General features: G+C 39.3%; 2 protein-coding genes across 2 annotated transcripts; one reads left to right on the forward strand and one right to left on the reverse strand.

Annotated features, from left to right (window-relative positions):
- Positions 1–763: 763 nt before the first annotated feature.
- On the forward strand, positions 764–9,289 carry LOC140226807 (coiled-coil domain-containing protein 170-like). Its single transcript, XM_072307235.1, has 10 exons — positions 764–1,024; positions 2,029–2,099; positions 2,522–2,567; positions 3,379–3,504; positions 4,241–4,630; positions 5,284–5,469; positions 5,835–6,155; positions 6,706–6,906; positions 7,728–8,144; positions 8,456–9,289. Exons 1-10 carry the CDS (start codon positions 812–814, stop codon positions 8,981–8,983), a joined length of 2,499 nt encoding a protein of 832 aa, XP_072163336.1. The 5' UTR covers positions 764–811; the 3' UTR covers positions 8,984–9,289.
- A 7,104-nt stretch (positions 9,290–16,393) lies between these two features.
- On the reverse strand, positions 16,394–20,378 carry LOC140226818 (potassium channel, subfamily K, member 16-like). The gene is made up of 3 exons (XM_072307246.1): positions 20,143–20,378; positions 18,525–18,978; positions 16,394–17,689 (listed from the first exon to the last, which is right to left on the reverse strand). The coding sequence occupies exons 2-3, from the start codon at positions 18,961–18,963 to the stop codon at positions 16,968–16,970; spliced, it is 1,161 nt and encodes a 386-aa protein (XP_072163347.1). The 5' UTR covers positions 18,964–18,978; positions 20,143–20,378; the 3' UTR covers positions 16,394–16,967.
- Between the last annotated feature and the right edge of the window lie 2,796 nt (positions 20,379–23,174).

Below are 23,174 nucleotides of genomic sequence, written 5' to 3' on the forward strand. Positions count from 1 at the left end.
AGAAATCGCATATACTCTTGTGCTGTTTGTGGAAAGTGTATAATAGGCCTACTGGTGCAATGTGCAGATTTATTGCAAGGAATTTTGACTGCGAGGTAAATATAATTGCAGTTGTCCAGAAGGACATTTCGTTTGGTTTTGGAAGAAAAGAAGAGAATAGATATGTCTTGACATTCAAATCAATCATGCATGGTTTTATTTCAGCGATAAATGTTTCTTCTGTGGGGCCTTAAAAGAAAACGTAGAAGAGGCAGCTTCTATCAGATATGAATTCACTTATATACTCACTCCATAATTAATTTTAATCATCAGTTTGGGAATGTTAATTAGCTATCTCATCACTTTGTCTCAAACTGGTTTTATAGAACAGTCGTGACGCACACTCTTAGAAAAACGCATACAAAAATTGCACACTGATGATGAGTAACTAATTAATCCCCTCAATTGAGCACTTATGTATAGCTGTAACGTGTGTATGTGAATGAAGCAACTACCACTAAATCTCATCCATCACGCATACTGGTCTCAGATCACTCATCACACTGTGCCGTGCGCTCCCCCTGCAGTACTTGGTTACTGCATACACCCACTGTCGGTGCAGTGTTTCACTGTTGCCTAGCAAAGGTTGTATTGTGTACACCTTGCACCACCAATGCTGCATGTACTACGAGTGTTTACCACGCAGCGAGCTCGCTTCATTGAGATGTACGATTGCATATGCGCATTCCTGATACATTTTGCTCTTTTTCACATGTATTGATCAAACACGACAACAGGTATAATTATTTCTCCACGTTAAGACGTTGCAAATATGGCATCCTACTATAGCAGGGATCGTTTCGAAGACGGTCTTCCCCGATTATCGGCTACGGGATTAAGCAGAGGATCAGAATTACGACTTTTAGACGATGAAATTCAGAGGTTAGTTCACAATCGGTCGGCACCTGCTGCATCGCCACCCACTGCCGGTACTGGTATCTCACCCTTTGCCAGCCCGTTACAGTCCAGGAAACTCGTACAAGATGTAAGTTGCTCTACTCTGCAGTAATTTCGATGGAAAATTATGCAATTCCGTACTTTCGTCACGGAAATAAACAACAAACAAGGACGGAGATTTACCGTTCAGTAATTGATTTTTATGTGTGGCAAATAGAGACTAGAGAGATAAATACATGTGTACATGCAGATAGAATAGATACAATAGACGAATAAAATTATGAAGAGGTATTTCATGTCGTGTGCCTTTCGTATATCACTGTAAGTATTTCTATTTTAAACAGTGTTCTTCTGGGCATACTCGCAAAATGTCACAGTATGAGTACAAAGCATGTAGTAATTAATGTCTGTCACATTATGCATTGAAAATGATCGTGGAAACACATTAATGTTGAGCATAATCTCTGCTCTGAATCGTAGAAACTACAATTTGCTGTAAGCTAGTGCACTTCACACAGTATATGTTACACTGACCAAAAGGCACAAAAATGTGCCAGATTTACATCCAGAAAATCTTGTACATTGTAGACATCACCTTAAATCCAAATCTGTTAAATGGAAATAAAATCTGTAAAGGATTTTTTTTTCCACCCAAGGTCAAGAGTACATCCAGGGATAGAAATTGATTGATGTACATGTATTGTTTGAAGTTGAATGTAGGGTTTTGTGGTTGGTGTCTTTGCAATCTGTGGGAAGAGTGCGCATCCTATTATCTGAAATGTATTTTCAGAAGTCAAGGGTTACATCTTTGGAAAATAATTCATTATTGCTAAAGATGTTTTGAAATGCTAATTGGGCCTGCCTCTCTCCTGGGGCAGGGTTTTCTTTACTCTGCTGACTCCAATATTAAATCTGTATTTATTTACACACTGTTAGTGTTATATGTAACCTTAAAGAATTTGCCATGATCGTTCGTAAATCATTTGTTTGTATGCCCACTGTATATGTTTTTATTACATTCTACAACGTATGTGATGAGACTTGAAACCAGTTTTATGGTGAAAATGACTTTTTCTCCCTGTTGTATTCCAGTTGCAAGAGCAGGTGAAACTGTACAAAGCAGACAGTGAGAAGAAGGACAAACTCATTCAGGACTTATCAAGGTAAAGTATTACTTTACACATCTTGACGTACTCCTTGATTATATACAGTTGTATATACTGTATATTCCTCATAATCCATGAATTAGTGCCCTGCCAACAGCAGGCGAAGTAATGACAGGTGAGACAAAAAGGTGTGTATATGTAACAGTTAAAAACACAGATCTTGATGTCTAGCAACAACATTATTTTATGGTATATCTCATTTATGTGAATCATGGTAAAAGTGGTATTTTCATGTTTAACAAGCTTTTACATTAAGGCTGATTTTTTTTTTCTTCTTTCTCATTAACAGAAACAACAAATCTACTGCAAGGAATTTTATGAGTGTTATATAGGACTATACCTTTTCCTATCAGTAGTCGTATCCGAGAGGGAAATAAATGATACTAACTATTACTCCTTTTTTTTGGCTTTATTTTCAGGGGCGACATCTTATTGCACAGAAAGCATGTGGCTTTTGAGGAAAAGGTAAGATTGCATTATTTCAAGAGTTATATCTTACTAAACTATACTATACTATACTATACTATACATTGTAAATTGATATGCAATTGTTGTCTGTCTTCACTTGTAAATACATTTAGCTGTTTGTTGAACTGTATTCCTGATAGAGAATAAAAAGAAACATAATGTTTGCAACTGATTTACATCGATGTAGGGCAGTCTCTTAAAGGCATAGTTTACCATTTGCAGATGAAACAAAAACCCAGCATTCGTGCTTTAAACTAGTTCTAAAATGCGAGTTAGGGATAGAAACAACCACTGTAAAAAAACTGAATCCGTATAATCGATGTTAAGTATTGTTAAATACACAAAATGTGAACAATAGTTATAATAAGAATACTTCCAGATTAAACCGTCTACAGTTACGGTTTATTGAGAAAAATACTGATATCTCCTTATATTTTAGGCTTGATTGCAAAAATTTTATATGTTATGTCATTTTGTGATACAACAGACCTACTTATATTCATCAAATATGATATCTTGAACATTTTTGAAATCACTGCTCGCAAAGGTAAACTGGACCTTTAATCAGTTTGCATTCAAAAACAACTTGACGGAAGAATTTCATAAATTTGAACATGTTTGTGTTTGGATGCAAGTACAGAATAAGTTTGATATGTACCTGTGCATGATCATGACCAATGATTAATATCATTTCATGCTCTTATTGTTCTATATTGTAAGTCAACTCTGACATAGATGTCACCATTCCATGGTTTTGTGTTGTTGTTGTTTTGCTAACTTCTACTCATATCCTTCATTCTCTATGCAGCCTTCTCGTCTGCACACAGATGCAGCATTGTCCGCCAAACTTACGCAACTCAAGCTGCAAAGTGATGCAGCATCGAAGAGGGACCTTGCTCTTGTGGTCCTTAAAAATGAACAACTCGAAACCGAGGTATGTGTGTGAACAGACTATTCAAATGACTGAGTACGTTTTATACTCCATTTGCAAGAGGTTGTAGGGAGATCTTGATCAGAAATAGCTTAGTTTAGCTTAATGTGGATGGTTAATTTTTTGAAAACTTCATAGTGCCCACTTATTCATAGATTACTTCATAATGAATTTCCATATTAGCAAGGAGTATTATGGTGTTCTGTCTGATTTAGTGATTATTCTTGTTTTTAGAGAGTCGAGTGTGAGATAGAGTTGACACATCTAAAGGATGTAGAAAATTGAAAGGACAACACGTTATCTAAGTTACTGTTTATAGAGAAGCTAGATTAAGCAAATATGGCATATTTTGATTCAACCTTCTGTCAGAATCTAATTGAATTTGTTAAATAGATAACCCAGATAATCGTACTGATGAAATTATCTGTACACTGATATATTAACTGTATAATATGCTTCAGATATTATTTTTATATACATCATATACTATTGAAACCAGGTAATATGTAAAAATATCGGCTGACATTTATTTCCGTCCACATTGTATTAACATGTTAGAGATAGAGGTCCTGTGATTTATGGACATATATCCATTCAGACGCTCAGGGAGAGAGAGTAGAGAGATGTAGAGAGCTATCTAAAGATAAAGTAAAAGAGGAATAAGTTAAGTTGAAAAGAGATGGAGGAATGGCAAGAGTAATCTTTCATATTTGTGATCTCATTAACCGCACACACACAGCTTGCTGAGAGCCATGCCAAGGTTGCTGCCCGCGACTTGCAGGTGAAGGAGCTAGCTGCTCAGTCGGAGCAGTACAAGAGTGAGGCAGCTGGGCACCTGGTCCTCATCCAGTCCCTACAGGGCCGCATCAGCGACCTGGAGAATCAGAGTGGGGTGCTGGAGGGGGTCCACGCCCGAGGGGAGTACGCCATCACCACCCTCCAGAAGGAGTCCAAGGAGCAGCAGGAACGCATCCTGGAGCTGGAGGCCCGCATCCGTGATCTCACCATGGAGAGGGAGGAGTTGGAGCAGAAGTCTGGGGTGCGCCTGCGACGCTTTGACCAGGTCTTTCTGCAGCTGAGAGACCTCATGAAGCTGGAAGATGATTCGCCAGATCTCATTCTCGAAAAGGTTTGTGATCTGTCATGTCCACATCTAACTCCCCCTCCCTTAGAGGACTTGGTAATGAATTATCGCTGTCTGAGTGACATTGATAAGGAAATACCAGGCCTCAAAAACATATGGTTCTCAAAATATGTTCCAATAAGGTTGAAAAATGATTGGATGAAAAGGTCATGATAAAAACATATACTATGTCTTTTTATGTAATGATGATGATGGAAGGTTAACGACGAATGAATACTTGATTTATAGATAAATGAAAAGGATATTGCCTAATTTTTTTTCATACTTTTTTTCATACTTTTTTTCAGAAATACATATATGATATATTCATACATACAATAAACATGTGCTTCTTCCTTGCCATACACAAAGGCCTTTTCGCATATATTATACATGACTTGATAAGATTATACAAAATTTTCCAAGATTATAGCTGCTTTGCCTCAGTTCATAATTATATCTTACTTTTTATGTACTACTGTATAATGTTCATTCCAATGTACAGATAAAGTGGGGATTTAGCTTTTACATTGGTGCATTCTCTCTTACATACCATAGACTGTGTCTCCTTTTTTGGTGTCAATTGTACAAGTTCCTATCTTCACATAGTTGGAGTAAGCAAACTGACCATTACATTTTTTTACTCCACACCTGTACAGATGAAGGAACTTGGCCAGGAGAACTTGATGCTGCGAGGAAAACTGTCTGCACTGACGGAGACCCTCAACAGCAGCGAGCTGGAGTCCAAGGCTAGCCGGGAGACCATTCAGCGGCTGGTGGGAGAAATAGAACGGGAGCAGAAGACGTACCTGGCCAATGCCACATCGGTGGAGAAGATGAAGCTGGTAAGACTGTGATATTGGCCACTGTTGTCTCTTGTGAAACCTTTTTTTTTTGGGGGGGGGGCACTGTTGTCTCTTGTGAAACCTTTTTTTTTTTTTTTTTTTTTTTTTTTACTGTAGTATGTGTCTCTCTTGTGTCTTGGTGAAAAAAAAAGAAAAAAAAAACACTTAATATAACTGGATACTGTTGTGCTCTGGTATATGAGTGTATTCATGTTATATGGATTTGCCACCATAAGTAGTGATGTGTGTAAATTTGTAGACATTAAAGAAAACAGACTGGTTTACAATTTTTTAAGCCGCACTTTATGTAAGTCACATGAATATTTCCTGAACCTTCTTCGTCTCGTCAATTTTGGAATGCCTAGGAGCGGGACGTAGCATACAGAGAGCGCGATCGTCTGCTCGACGAGAACAAGGCACTGAAGGAGCGCATGGAGGCGCACAAGAATGCCCTTTCGTCCAGGCGGCAGGAATTTGAGGAGCGGGAGGCTCGCCTGGCAGCACTGTCACAGGACTACAAGAGCACACAGTTTGATGCCCAGGTGGCCAGGAATGAGCTGAAGGCCTTCAAAGAGTCCCTGGCACTGATTCTGTCACAGGGTGGCGCTGCACCTTGTGGTGCACATGATGACACCATCAGGGAACGTGTCAAAGCACTCATGATGGCCAGCGGAGATCGTGATTCAGTAAGTTGGAGTCCCACAAAGCAACTAGGAGCTGTGGTTAACTAACTTGTGTTAATGTAAAGGGAGTGCTAATTTACAAAGTTTAATTCTTAGTAACTGGTCTGGCCAAACTCTGTCACTTTTCCGAGAGAATGTGATGATCATGTCAAATATGGTACCCTTTTCACATGGACCCATTAATAATACAAATGTGGCACCTTTACTTATACTAACCAGGAATAGATACAATTTAGCCATGATGAATGAATCACAGATCATCAAAACAAATGTTCAAGAACTGTGTCAGCATTATCATATGACATGAGGCTTTGGCTTTAACTTTGTTAAAATCATACAGCGAGTTCTTCTTTAAATATAATGACATAGTAGTTTGACAATTATGATGTTTTTGTTAGATACTCTTGTTCATATTTTATGTATTTTGAGTACTGGGTTCATGGTAATCCTTATATAGGAAGCACAACATTCAATTTTTTTTAACTGGTTTGCACAAGTCATAATATGGAAGAAATGAACTGAATAACCAATCTTTTTTTTTTTTTCTGTGCAGCTTGTGGAGAACCTGGAGAGGAAGGTGAAGCATCTTTCTGAGCAGCTGGAGAGCCAGGCCAACTTGCACCAGGCAGCCATCAGACGGGCCAGGGAGGCCGAGAACCACATCGGCTCTTCCCAGGTCAGACTCAAGGAGCTGGAAGATGGCCTGGCGTCCAGTGATGCCCTGAGGGAGAGCTTGCGACTGGAGAGGCAAAAGGTGAGACAGCTGGATTTGATATCCATCCCCCCCCCCCCCCACCACCACTACCACTTCTACCACCAATCCTCCTCTTATGCTCATGTATGGCCATTTCAGTAGTCAAACAACCCAGAGTGTCATTATTCTGTTTGGTTCTGTGTTTTTAAAGATCAATTGACTGATATTTTTTTTCTGATACAATCTCCTGCAGTCGTTTTGCGGAGCATCTAGCATTTATGACATTGTCATGACGTTGTTGATGCAATGCGAGAATTCACTCATCTTTTATTCCTGTCTCTTGGCTTCAAAGGAGATGAAATGAAAGTGTCATAATTTTCCCAAATAACATAGTACACCATCATGGAAGTGACACCATTTTTTCAGCCACACATTAAACACTATGTTTAGAGAATGTGCAGTTAAGATAGAATGTACTGAACAATTTTCCATTCTGAATGGAAATGAGCTGCTCTGTTTACAGTAGAAAAATGGGGTAGTCAACCAATCTTTACAGCAGGATTTCTGTAGTGAACTGTCAATGACTTATAATGCCTTTGTGATGCCTTTTCATTTTCTGACAACAATTTAAACATTAAATATCAGAATTGGTTACAGCAAAAAGGCAGTTTATACTGCAGCTGGTATTCTAGTGCTGCTTTCTCAACACGAATAGCTGATGTAAGCCTCTGAAATGCATTCATAAAACTGTGACATTTCTTTATTGAAAGTTACAATGATAGAGGGCCCAGACAGCTAAAGATGCCTGTGCAATAATGCCATGATATTCTTATGTAATAACCACTAATTGGCTTTTATTCTAATCATGTGATCTCCTGCAGTACATGGCCTTCCTGGAGAAGCTCGCCAACGTGATGAACGTCGACACCATCTGTCGCGACGTCGGCTTTGACATGACAGGGGAGACGCTACTGTCCAGAGCAGAACAGCTAGCCAACCATGAGGGCGGGCTGGTGGCCGACAAGAACACGCACCTGTATGCTCTCCAGCGTAAGGTCAAGACCCTGAAACAGCAGCTGGAAAGCAAAGACCTCCACCTCGACTTGATGCGCAAGAAGATCGCTTCTCTGGAGGAGGGTGTGGCAGGGCGCTCTGCCCTCCAGAAGGAGAGGGATGATGTGGAGTGGAGCCAGCGCAAGCTGGTCAAGGAGAATGAACGGCTGCGGGGCGAGTTGGCCAATGCCAAGCGGCTGGTGGTGGAACTCAAGGCAGAGATGATGGATGTCAGTAATATCAAGGTAGGTTGCTTGTCAGTGTGATACGTAAGAGAGTAGATCATACCTGCAGAGTCAGCTAGTGTATATGAGCATTTTAGAACATCCCAAGTTACATAAATGTAGTGATGAATCAACAATAATGGCATGACTGTCTTGACTTTGCAGTGCCTCTTTTGTGCCTAAAGGAGTTGAATCTATGTTAACTATTTGGAAGTCTTTGTTTGCAATCAGAGCATGATCCTCTTGAAAAGAGATGGGTTTTCAACACTGTAACACTGATGATACTGTAAAGTAATCATTCAAGTTTTTATAATTTTCATGTCATTTCCTAGCTGACATCCCTGCACCAGAATGCTACCATTGAAGAGCTGCAGAAGGTGGTGGAAAAGCTGGAGAAGATCAAGGAGAAACAGGCCCGCAAGCTGGCCGGCATGAAGCAGGAGCTGGACTTTACCGAGCACGAGGCCAGTGAGAGCAAGGCACGCACCACCCACTCCCTGACGGCCCTGAGCGATGAGCTCAACACCACCAAGGTCCTGATGGGTGACATCCAGCGCCGCGAGCAGCAGCTGGCCGACTTCCGACAGGTCATCGCCCGCATGCTGGGGATGGACGTCGGGGCCCTGGCTGTTCCCGACTATGAGATCATCGCTCGCCTCGAGAAGCTGATCCAGGCGCACCACTCCCACGCCATCACCAGCCTCGGGGTGGAGAATACGCTGAGTGAGATGGAGCGGGGGTTCCAGCAGGGATATCAGGAGGCATCCACGTTGCTTGGCAACACAAGGCCCAGCCGATCAGCGGGAGCTCGTTCTCTCTCTCCGATGAGGAAGAAAGTTGTTCGCACTGAGGTCTATTAAGTGAAATTGCCAAAGCTCAGAGAGTGGAAAGAACTCTTGGAAGCTGCTACAGTGTTGTGCAGTCAAGATTATTTTACAGAAAGTATGCAAAGTCAGACATGAATGATAGATCCTTTTTACTGGCATAAGGATTTGCAGAATGTGAACTTTGCACTATTCTAATAGAAAGATGAGACAAGGTTACAGATAGTTCCTTACTGAAATCATGACAGCAAGTTTTATAAGTGGTCCCATTAAAAAAGAAAGAGAAAATATTTATAAATCAATTGGTATATTGGTAATTGGTTATTAATCGAATGTTATTCAGAGGCTGAATTATGTTCACGTTGAAGACCTGTTATCATTTTACATATATGTACATGTAAATTTTCTTCTGTATATGTGTGTATATATATGTATGTGTGTGTTAGAAGTTATAACTTTGTACATAATTATGTGTTTTGTTCAGTGCAGTTGGAGATGAGCGATGTAGTATATTCTCTCTGTTACTGAATTTCTCTGAAGTTGGACAATCATACTCCTACCATGGAGTGCAGTGCACCTGTGTGTTAAATCTTATGAACAGATGTAAGAGCATGTCAGATAGTGTCCGCTATATGTCATTTTTTGCATCTAGATTTGCATACTTATGTCAGGCAGAAGAATATTACATATAAAACATACTTGATAGATGCAATCTTACATCTTGTATGTATGAAAAAATTTCCTGTGAGAATTACTGCCAGAGGTCTCATGAACACACAGAGTTTGCTAACCTTACAAGGCCTAATGTGTGCTTTACACAGACGTGTTACATCCAGGGATTTTATGTGAAGTTGATATGTATTTTCAAGCTTAAAGCTTTGTCATGTTGCAAAAAAAAAAACCTAAAACCAGCATATAATTTTCTCCCAAAAAAAATATGTGTTTTGTGTAGCTGCCAAGTGGAGACCATGCATGTTCAAGCCTAAAATGTACAGCATAGGAAGTAGCTGCAGTCAAGATTGCTATGTCTTACTGTCGTAGATCAAGGGGGAAGCTTGGTAAAAATGGTATCAATCTCCAAACATTCATTTGCTCTGTATGAATACTAATAAGTCACTGTTAAACTGTAAGCATGCATTGTGGTCATATAGAATGAACCTTTGTGTTTGTTAATGCTTGTGTTTAAATTGTGTATAAACCTATGTATCAGTGACAATGTGAGATGCTCATGTTGTGAGAGCTGTCCTGTGCCAGTTGTTGTAGAAAGTATACATGTATCTCTTACTGTATGTTTCTGTTATCATGTTAGATCAGAGAAGAGTTGAATTTTAACTGAGTTGTCTTTCACATGACATTGAGATCTCATGCAGTTTCTAAATTGAGCCGCTTGGGTATTGTGGTACTGTCAAATGGGAATGTAAAGTGTATTTATTCATAGAGAGTGTACCCGTGCAGATAATACCCCATCTATGCCTGAAGTATTGATACCTTACCATACCTTACCATACCATACCATACCTTAGAGAAGGTAAACTTAATATAGGATAATATCATTGTTATCTTTTGATGAGACTGGAAAAATATTAACTTCAGAAGTTTTGCTCTCAATCTTATTTATTTGTTTGTTTGTTTGTTTGTTTGTTCTGTTTTTATAGATAGGAGCCAAAGAGAAATGTTGTCTTATCATAGAATATCACCAAAGACTTGGTTATTTCTCTCTTACATTTTGATTGAGTCATCTCACAGGTCAAAGTCTGGTTCTGGCATGTGATGGTAGTCCATAGAAATACAGTACTTGGGAGTTGGTAGTTTACAGGTTCTTAAGTCTTCACTTTCTAGTCCCTCTCATTTTCAAAATCATTCTGCCCCCCCCCCCCTTCCCCACCCTTCACATACACACTTGTGCTGTGCTTCTATTCTTAAATGGTTTTAATGAGAAGACTGTCTGCTTTTAAAAGGAACTCGGCTTGCAATCAAAGTACACTTCCATGCAGAAAGACTTCCTGAAAATTGTGAAGTTGCATGGTTTAAGTATTGTAAGTGCGACCTTGTTTCCTTCCGCTCTTTCTATTTTTACGAACGTATCAGGGCTCCTTCCTTACTTTCAGGAAAAGAGAAAGAGGAAATCATTATTTTCTATCAAGTGTATCATGTATTATTCAGCTTCTTTAAAATATTGTCAGTACAATTAAAATCATTGATATTGCCTTGAACTCTGAATGCCTTGCTTGGATAAAAGTTCTCATCACCACGTAAACCATGTACTTGTTTCCTTTTCACTTTTTGTACCAAGTGAGCATTTTTTTTTTTCAAGTCACTAATCTGCATTCCAAGTGTGAAATTTTGAATGATGCTCAGGGAAATTAATGTGAACAAAGCCACAAGTTTGGTAGCACATGACATTGTCTTGATGTTGATACAATGTTATATCTTCATGGAGAGATATTTGTATTCATGGGATTGTATAATTTTAATCAAGTATTAGCACTGGTATTAGGATTTGTCCTTTGTCATTTAGACCTTAAATGCTTTACTTCAAAAAGAAAATTAATGTTTTGGCAATGCAAGGCCCACACAAGAGGGACCGGTCTAGTTGTTAGTCGTGGTTGGCAATTCATATATTTGGGATATTAAAGAGAACAAAACAAATATTTACACAAATTGTGAAAAATCAATGCAGATAGTAGAAATTAGTTGTACTGTCATAGATATACAGGTATGAGACTCATTATAAATGTAGTGTACCATGAAAGACCTCTCCTTGCTCTTTAGAGGTGTAAACTTAATAACAATTAATGTTGTAGGAGATGACCAAGTGGATGTCATTTGCATTGTACTGGCTGAGCTCAGCAGTGGGTTGCAGAAGCATTCATGCTGTGGACATGTACAGTCCTGTTGTAAGCTGTGAGCTATAAAGGTCCTTGTATTAATGTGCAATGATCAAGCATAATATTTTACCTGTTATTCCTTTATGTACAGCTGTTCATATAAATGCAAGTATTCATAATGTATTTACAATGCATTGTCATATCAATGTGTGAATGCTACCGTAGTCATAGATTAAATGACAGTAAATGTGATATCAATGCCTGAATATATCTTTATTACGGAAGTTGAGTGTAGAGATCGTTTGCATACTTTCTAAGATGGGAAAGTGCCATTGATACTTCCACAGCAATGTTTAGTGCACGTGTATCACTTTTGAACCCAATCATATCCTTAATGAGTATATGGGAAGTGTACATTGGCTTACACACACACACACACACACGCATATATATATATATATATATATATATATATATATATATATATATATATATATATATATATTGTACGATTAGGAAGTACGCAGTTTTACACACTAATATGTGTTTGTATGCAAGGCCTGTGTTTCCCTCCTCTCTCTCTCTCTCTCTCTCTCTCTCTCTCTATATATATATATATATACATATACAGTGCACTCCCGTTATAACAAACATGGTTATAACAAAGTTCAGGTTACAACAAAGTAAAGATTTAGGCCGCAAAATTATCTGCTCTTTGTTCTCTTTATTTGTTTAGTTATAACAAAATTTCAATATAACAAAAGAAAATTGTCGGTCCCGAGGACTTCGTTATAACAGAAGTCCACTGTATATATATATGTATATATATATATATATATATATATATAGAGAGAGAGAGAGAGAGAGAGAGAGAGAGAGAGACACAGGCCTTGCATACAAACACATATTAGTGTGTAAAACTGCGTACTTCCTAATTGTACAATTTCCCCCCGCAAATGAACTGAAACTGAAACACACAGAGAATGATAAGGGACACAAGGGAGTAGTAAATATTTGATGCATAGCGCACATTTTAATACAAAATTAATGGCAAAGGCACGATATGCAATAAGAAAGGTTTTACGTTGCAAAGGTAGCACACGGAGGACGATAATACTGATAAGGTTGTGAAGACTAGCGCATAATATCAAACGCTAAATAGTTGCCATTACATAACAATTCATGATTTTCGAAATATAATCATGGTCCATTATACGTGTTAGGGAATCCTTGTTTTGAGAGTTAGAAAATGAAATCAAAATGGGATATAAAAGCAGATGTAGAAAACGATCAAATGTGTCCAATTATACATCAAGATGAACTTAACAGATCCTTTAAATCCTTGGTCTTCAAGGACGAGGAAGAGGAAGAGAGAAAACCCGAGACGGTTATGTGATGGGATGGGCAGCTTTCACTTCAAACAATATCTGTGACGTCTGTATACAATACAAATATTGTTCATGTATATAATGATACTAGTACCCGACATTAGCCTTTTGCAAAGGCAGCTCGCAATAGTTTGTGGACGTGCACAGTCCCAGCGAACGTATCGCCATACGCGAGTCTACAAATTATTGAGAACTGCCCTTGCAAAAGTCTAACACGACATCCTGATCGCAGACGGAGAGTGTACTTTGTATTCTCTTCCCACCTTTAGATCCCTGCTCCAAGATTGAGCGTGTAAAGTGACCAAATTGTTTTCACGCTCATGTTATCATAATATCAAGTCACTGCTTACGACCCCGATTACGACTCCCCCGAAAGGACGCATTTAGTTAAGAGACAGTTAATGGATGGCCTTGTCTACTTTGGCACGAAATATAAGAGCTCTCTACTCAATTAACAGTGGTTTTTGGAGGGGTCGATAACAGTCTCACTGTCACGCATAGTATAGTTGGATGCCAGAATACAGTACTTTTATGACATAATGTTCCAGGGAGGTGGATGTGTCTCTCTTCCACCTCCCCGAGCACTTAATATGTTAAGGTTTGAAGATAGCAGAAGAGGAAAGATGGTCGACGCGTGTGAGCAGGAGGCGATCGAGCAGAGTGAGAAAGTGCTAGGGAAGCGTAGACCTACAAAACAGGTCATTCCTATATAAAATAGCGTGCAACGAATGCATCACCGTTTATATTCGTTTCTTTCGTTTCCCGCGGACCATCTCTGGCGTTCTCTAAAAATGAATGTCGTCCAGATCCGTTCATAACTTAACACAGGTCGCTGCTAACAGACAAACAAACAATTGCAGCATACAACCTTTTGGCTGACTTTCGTCAGTCTGACGATTTTGTTTTGCGTTTGCCACTTATTCTGCCCCCCCCCCTCCCATCATTTTAGTATTAAGATACTTAACGGTATACTGTAAAGCTGTCGTGTCGACAAATAGATGGTGAAATCAGGAGAAAAAAAATAGATATTTTTCAAGTCACCAAAGTAAACCCTTTGGGGCTTTTCTGTTATGTTATTTTGAGAATTAATGATGCAGGCGGCCATTCACTGAACTGCTTTTTGCGAGCATTTCACAAGAACAAAAATTTCAGAAGCTGTGTATAGAAGCGAACAAAGCAAGCAACCTTTGAAAATCGTTGAGAAAAGATGATTTAACCCAACTATGTATTCCAGAATACATCAAGGGACAAAGTTTTGTCCACTCGCATCCCTCCCCCGAAAAAGACCCTGTGGGAGAATGTATCTAATACTTTTCTTATGATATATCAAGGCATCTGTACGTCTGAGTATGGTCTAAGCGTATGAATTGCCAGCAAGCACAGCGAACAATTTCGTAAGGCCTTTAAAGGGACATTCCACACGATTTTCATAATTTCACATCATGTAGTACATAAACCAACAACTCCCATGTATAGATTTGTGGAATTTATTGTGGTTCTTGAGCAGAGAAACAATACTTTGAAAAATCTTAAACAAATGACACTGAACAAGGATGATGACATAGGAGGTTCACATATTTCAGAAATGTAGCAGTGTAATTCCATTACAATAGCATTTACTTGCGAGTTCACCTGTGTATAATCTATGCATGCCTTCTTCTTTTGTTCTGCTTCCTTGAGCCCCAACTCATGCATTCTTATGGTGACTCTGCCATGTCATCATCCTTGTTCATTGCAATTTGTTCTAAATTTTGAAAATATTCTTATTCTTTATCCCAATTCTCACAAATTCTGAAACTCTGTCCTCAGTATAACTAATTTATAGTTGTTCGAATGTAAAAATCTTAAAATCATCCGGAGGTCTCCTTTAAGACATTTTCTCTTTCAATTAAACCTGAATGTAACAAGGAGCATTGTGTTGCTCAAGGAGACATACTCTGTCTTCCATTCCGTGTTGAAAGTTTTATGTTACAATTTGACATACAACGTATTATGATTGTAATATACAATAATAATAAACAGCAATATTGATACAGTCATTATTGTAATGATAATAGTATTTTTTTTCTATTACTACTATTATCATTATTTTTTATAGTTCGTTTTCTTATTTTTATCCTTAATCTTATTCTACTTCTTCTTTTCTTCTTCTTCTCATCATTATCATCATTGTTATCATCATTGTTATTGTTATTACTATCATATTGTTGTTATCATCGTTATCATTATATTATCATTATCAGGACTTGTATTATCATGTAATTGGCATATCGTCATCCTCACCATCATCGTAATCACTAGAATCTTTGTCAGTACAATGCATGGCCCACCATTCATTTAATACATTCTTCGTTTGTGTGTGTGTGTGAGTGTGTGTGTGTGTGTGTGTGTGTGTGTGTGTGTGTGTGTGTGTGTGTTTTAGCATATGCCCCAGTCACATTATATTAACACGGCAGCTACACGGATAAGGCCGGAAGAGCGCGGCGTCTACACGGACAAACACGGCATCTACACGGATCAACACAGCAGATACACGGATCTACACGGCAGCTACACGGCAGCCACACGAACCACCCCGAATTGCTCTGCCAACATGGCAATCCCCGGATGACGCCGGATGTTTTTGACCTCCAAAAGTTGCCGTGTTGGCCTCCCGGCGTCAACACGGATCTCTCCCCGGATCAGATCCGGGGTGGTCCGGGGTGATCCGGGATGTCTATGTGACTGGGGCATTTAAGTGCATGCTTAACGGGTATGTTTATGTGGATGGGATGACTTCATGCATACACTATCCCTTCAAGCATCCACCCGTCCCTCTTTCCTATCCGCACACATGTAGCTGTCTATGTACTGTGTATGAAAGAAATAAAAACGAACAATGATATGTGGCAGTTTATACAGACCTGTGGATCCACTTATGATTATTTTAGTAAACATCATTCGCTTATGTATCAACAACGGGCACCCTATATGAAATGAACAGTTTTAACAGGTTCAAAAAAAGGGGGAAGAAAAAAACTAATCACAACGCCAATATGAACTTCGAAGGTACCGTTCCTAGATTCTTCCCTGGCCATAGGGGGTACCATCAACCTTGACCCCCAGTCCGCAGCCCCGCCCCCCCCACCCCCCGCCGAAACGTTCCGTATCCCCTGTTTCGTACCGCATTGTGATGTCATGCTTGAACTTAAGGTAGCATTCCTACATATAGATTTGGAAATCAACTCGAAAAGTCAAAGGCTCATCATGTAAATCTTTCTTAACTTTGTCCGTTTGTTTGCAGCCTTATACAAGTTAAATGGTCAGTGGATGATACGTTATATCTCCTCACATCGTCAAAATGGGGGAAACTCCAGTGAGATGAATTCTGAGCTGACTTTGAGATAATGAATTGAGGCTATAATAACATCTCTGTGACCGTTGTTCCTTGGGTACAATGACTGATGTCACACAAAATGTTATAGGGAACTTTTGTGAACCTACCTTGCTGTTTAGTTTGGCGTCGACCAGCTGCAAATATTGGCAGTCAATAAATGAATCTATCTTTGTGCTGTTAAACAGTGCACTTCACGATGGACAAAATTGTGTGGAAAGTGAAAGATTAGTGGGTGGGCGCAAAGATGTCCCTACAAATGCTTCATAAACCGTCAAACCTGACTTAGCAGCCAACTGTGATAGCGGCCACCTGCCGTATACGGCCATTCGCCCCCCCCCGAAAAGCCATGTTAAAGACCCTGCCTATAAAGGCCATCTTATTCGTCTCCCTTGGGTGACCGTTATAGACAGGTTTGACTGTAGTATTGTTTAGATGTGCGAATACTGTTCCACATTCGTTTTCTTCGCGACACCCAGTTTGTCATTAAGGAATGACAGTACCCATTTGGCCATGCCGATGACCTTCCGGTAAGAGAGGAAAAAACACATGGACGTGACCAGCAGACCAGACCAGGCACACAGGAGTCCAACGTGGTTCTTTGGCACGAGGTCACCGAACCCTACGGTGGTCACTGAGATGAACAGGAAGTAGAAGGAGGTGCCGTAGTCCCATCCCTCGAACATGCCGAAGACGGGCGCGCTCAGGATGATGTTAGTCCAAAAAATGATGACGGGGAGGAACAAGGGTACTTCGTCCAACAGCGCGTCGCTGTCGTCGTCGTCATCGTCATGATATATGACTTTCTTATCATCATTAGTACGCTGCACGTGCAACGGCTCATCGGTGTCTGCGGCTGCATTACTGCCGGGGCTGCCGGCAGAGGCGTCGGTCAGATCCAGTTCTGGTTCATCACGCTCGGTTTCGGTCCCGTCTGTCGTGGTGTGATCCCCGCGGTAAGTCCTCTTCGTTTGAATGCTTCTTCGACTTCCGCAGCAACGACGAGCGCACCGGTTGAACATCTTCACGACAGCGATAGCCATGTGGTAGCCGATGTCAGCTAGAAGGAGAAGGGTCAAGGGAATGCCTATCCACGTGTAGAATATGCACAGCACTTTGCCAGCTATTGTGTGCGGTACGAGATGACCATACCCTAGATGGATGGAAAAATTAAAGAAAAGCGATGTTTGTACATAGAACGCTTGGGTCAGTGCTCAAAAAAAAAAAGCTAAGCAACACAATATATGCAGAAGTGAAAAGTGTCATAGTAATATTCATGTCTGCAGGATGTAGGCCTACTAACGCAAGGAGCATGCTTGCATCAAAGTTAGGGTTTTCTTACCAAGCCTTTCTTTCATTATATGCTTCAATCACTAATACATTTTATCTTTCCACAAGTTATCGACTGCGTATTGTGTAGTCTACACATTGGTCAAAGAGCATTATGGCGGTGTCAACATGCTTGTGCAGAAAATGATGTTATCATAAAATTCCCAGGTAAGGTAGCGTTCATCATCGAATTGCTCATAAGCACACCCCCCCCCCCCCCTTCATCCTCAGTTGCCATGATAAAAACATCTTGGTATACATCGTTACTAACCAAAATATAAACGGATCGAATGGCGCTGCTCATGATTTCTAATATATACCTCATACGTATTCACTGCAGTTGAAAGTCCACCTCATTAGGAGCGTGCTTTATCTGCTTAATAACTTTTCATTACATCTAAGGTAAGATACATTAGTTTCGATATTTCACTTGCAGCGAAAGTTATCAGACCATGAAATTCCCTGTATCTTACTTTAGAACAAGCTATCAACAACATGTCTAGGCTCACGGGAGGAATTAGAGAACCGAGGAAAAATCATTTACGCAGTTGAAAGCAGATTTGCTGAAAGGTCATGATTGGACATGGAAATTTCAAGTATTATGGATTTTTACTTATGTTTCAATTTTCTGATTCTATACTTCCAAAGCTTCATCTCACCAATGGTAGTAGTCGTGGTCATGCAGAAGAGCAAAGAGTTGCCAAAACTCCACTCATCCCCTAAGTGCACAGTCTTGTTTTCGGGCCCTTCTTCAAGGGCAGCGTTCTCCATTTCTTCGACGATGGCGTGTATCTGCCTCTGGATCGCCTCGGAGTCCCAGACCGGTTTGGATCCGTTGCCAGCGGCATCTTCGTAGGCCGCCTTCAATCTTATTATGGCTCGATCTTCCGCTGACTGGATCTTCTCGTGCTGCTCATGCTCGAGCGTGGCGTAGCTCGGCTCCTCGACGAGGGAGAAAACGAGGGCGCCAAGCAACAGGTAACTGATGTAGCCCAGGATGAGGAGCAGACGGGGCAAGCAAGACCGGAACCCCGCACAACATTTCGATGCGCAGGTGGAGGATGACGAAACATTGTCACTGTGGTTATCGGTTGCCATGGTGGGTGGATATGTCTAGAGAAAGTGCGAGTTCATATTTTTGGGGTTGAAACTGTGAAAACTGCCTGATTTGCAGTGCTTTACTTAAGAGGGAGAGACAATAATACATCATGTTGACGTCACCTTTTCCTTCCGATGATTCACAAATTAGATGAAAAGAAAATCCCCGAAAGAACAGTATATGAAGAGTTTTATCACCAAACGAGTTCACCCCATTCTTGCTAGGTTGAGATATGTGTGATTAAAGCTGTTCAAAAAAAAAAAAAAAACACACACACACACACACACAAAGAAAAAGAAAGAAAATACGAGATATCTGTAATCATAACTTCAAGATTATTCCTTGTTATGTATCAAGTATCACTGGAAAGGATTTATTTCGCTCTGTCTGATGATAGACTTATACTTTAAATGGCGCTTAGCCCATTTTGCGACGAAACTACGTAAGTCTTTGTATTCATGTATGTACTTCAAACTCTCACATCGGTGGAGCAATTTTCTTTTATCCCAGGTCTATTATGGCCGATATGCTAATGCATGGTATTGCATTACTGCTCGTTTTGACATCAAACGAAGAAACATCAGGCACTATAGATCAACTAGGAGCTGAATGTCAAGGATCAAGCGACCGAAATGACCCCAATGATGTCGACTGAATTGAGTGCTGCAGTGTAATATTGCCTATTATTACCTATACGAGGGAGTTGAATGATATACATTGATGAACAATTTTGTAATTATTCAACATGTTGATGGTCTACAGGTAGTCAAAATACATGTGGATTGATCTGTATCATATAGTGTATAGCCGTATTTACATATTTTCTTAATTTACCTAGGGGGATAGGTAATAATTATGATATTGACTGGCCTTTCTTTCGGGAGGTACCAGATAAATATTGCCCGCACTGAAAACATATTGCCCTCGTCTTCGACTCGGGCAATATGCTTTCAGTTAGGGCAATATTTTCTGGTACCTCCCTCAGGGCCAGTCAATATTATATAAGTATTGATAAGAGACCCTGGGGCACTATACATATTATAGACATAGAGTCATGTCTGTTTACGCGTATTACTCTTATCTACCAAAGATACCCTCTACAACGATATCTTTAGAGCAACCAAGATGATCACAATTATTAATCAGTCATCAAATAATAGTAATGTCATTATACTCACCTTGCTCCGTTATGTGACTTTCCCCTTGTAATAATAATAACGCGAAATAAACTTATGGAGTAACCACGCAACCGTACAGACGTACACTCACACACGTCTATACGCCTTGCACATCTCACTAACCGCGTTGTGCTGGGTATTTCTGCGAGTAGGGCGTGTTGCTTTCCCACTCCAATCCACCAGAAGAATGGTCACACATATAAATGGGACCTTTTCTTTACAAATACATGTACCTTTTACCCACACCGAGGCTTCAGAGCGACGCGTTGTTCCAATAATAGGCACCCGCTTACATTTCCTCCTTTGTGTTCAGCAAGGAGCGTGAACTCGCATCACCGACGTGGATTGACCTGGACAGGGAAAATTTGAGCTGGTGCTTGTGGAGGGAGGTGGGCTTATAATTGTCAACACCAGATAAAAGAGGTAGCCCAGAAAGCTAGAGGAAAACAAAAATTGGGCCTACTTCTCTTTCCCTCATTTTCTTCAAATCCTCCTGCCTCATCTGCATAGGTTTTAAATCAATTGGAATGTCATGAATGAATCAAGTAGTTTTCTTTGTTAAAAAAGCCGAATAATTAAAACTCGTCCAACAGTCCACACGGTAGCTATATATATATATATATATATATATATATATATATATATATATATATATATATATATATACATATATTATATATATATATATATACCTGTGGGTGCGTGCGTATGTATGATTATGCATAATTTGTTGTATAAAACCACATTCTCCAACATCCGAGCATTACCCTTATCTTGACATTAGACCTGAAACACACCAATCAACATCCGACTTAATTCATTGATGCTCGCGGTTTATTCATGCAGTCTATAGATGTCTTCATGTTGATGTCAGCTAGTTGGAAAGACGAAGATTTCTTTCAGCATCATGACGCTTGAAATTGGACTTCGTCTATTCCATTTTAATTGTGCACATTATCGACTACAAGCAGTCCAACCTATTTGCTACCATTAAAAGTGTGATCGGGTATTAATCCTCAATCGCCCCTGCAAGACTTTCCCCGAGGTATTGCGTTATGTTTGTACATTCTAGCATTACAGACATCACAATGCTCAACTCCTATAGCTAAAAAAAAAAAAGAATCTCTAAGACACCATGGACCTGAGGTATGGAATTCTTTTCCTGACGATCTTAGACGCAGCATTTTCTACAATGTTTTGAATAATCCTTTCAAAAAATATTTCGCAATATGACACTTGAATTTATTTTGCTCACCAGATCCATTTCATACCCCCAAAGCATCGTTTGGTAAACTGTAAAATTCTCAGGTTTTTTTTTTTTTAAACAAATTCTTTGTGATAGGGAAAGTTATATGTCGTAGGTTGTCTTTTCGCTAGAGTTCATAGCTCCGAACACATAAACACTGTATGCTATCGCTTCTCTTCTCCCAACTTTTACCTATCCAGGTAGGCCTATATTCCTTTTTTGTCCCTTAAATTCGTTTCTGTTTTAATATACCCATCGTGACGTCATCCTCGTTCAAATGACATTAAAAATACTCGAAGTTCACATTGTCTATCTGTGTATGTATGTGTTTTGTTCCTTCAGTTAAAACTAAGTTATAATATTATTATAACAAATATTATCGCCCAAAGGCCGTTATTTATTATCGATAACGGTCTCCATACATCTGTATATCGTAAGGTAGGATGAAATAGTAGAGTATTACGCTTAGTTATCTATTTCTTTTGAGTACTTATTTTGATGTGAAAACTGTTGAAATTTTTCATAATGATTTCACTATTTTGTACAAGTTGAGAAATAAAACATACAGTACACGAAAATTGAAACTATCACCGTCCAAGTGTGAGTATATCCGATTCAGTATAATTTTCAATAGTTTTGTATTATACAGATATTTCGTGTGTCGCCTACTAGTGAAGCGAACAGAGCAAAAATTGAGTAGCTCGCTGAATCCTCCATCTCATACAGATACTCAGCTAACCAGCAAACTTGATTTGGTTCTCACAACATGGGTAGTTTTGTCCACAAGAACAGTGATAGCAATTTTTATGATGTTTAAGCACACGCAAACTCGTAGCACTCACATACGCACATTATACATTATACACATTATACATATTCATATAAAATAAATGTTGTTGATGTTATCAACCCGCGAGATGGCAACAAGACACAGTGAGATATGAATATTATTTACGTTTAATACACACATAACCGTATCCAGAAATCCTGGAATACTTAAATCAAAAAGTTTTTTTTTTTCACTGTAAGATCTCTTTTTATTTTTCACACAATTCATTGCTTTTATCTCATACTTCATAGTGTGAAATATTATAAAACATTGCACACAACAAGATTAGAATATTTGTTATTACTTTTTAAACGAGCGATTAAATTTTTACAATCACCAACACCAATTATGTGTCTCACAAAGAACCCTCATTTAGTCATCTACATAATACCAAAAGAATACAAGATATCCATACTTTACAAACAGACATATTAAATATGTTCAAACATAGGTTCAATAAACTTCCATCCCTATTTCATAGTGTACAATCTTGATTCTAATATACGTGCACACTTATGTCACTCGCCTTTCAACTAAATAATCCTAAACTTATTTCAGCTCAAAGATCAATTAGGCGCCACGGACCGGATGCTTAAAGCCTTAATACAACCCCACTTTTTAAAGTTATTCCATATCTTAATTCCTTTAAAGTATCTTTAAAAATGTTTTATTTTCAAACTATCATCTATACTGATTGTGACGAGACAGGTTTTACCATTTTGGGCTACAAACGTACCCTTCGTTCACTGATTTTTAAAGATACCATTTTTTTTTCATGTCAAAACAAAACCAGCAGGGCTTTCTCAATCTTTCAAAACCATTATCAACTATTAACACACGCGCATACATGCATGCACACACACACACACACACACACACACACACACACACACACACACACACACACACACACACACACACCCACACACACATAAACATATACTCAATATGAACCAC

Source organism: Diadema setosum, chromosome 1 (assembly GCF_964275005.1).
Source record: "Diadema setosum chromosome 1, eeDiaSeto1, whole genome shotgun sequence".
NCBI lineage: Eukaryota > Metazoa > Echinodermata > Echinoidea > Diadematoida > Diadematidae > Diadema > Diadema setosum.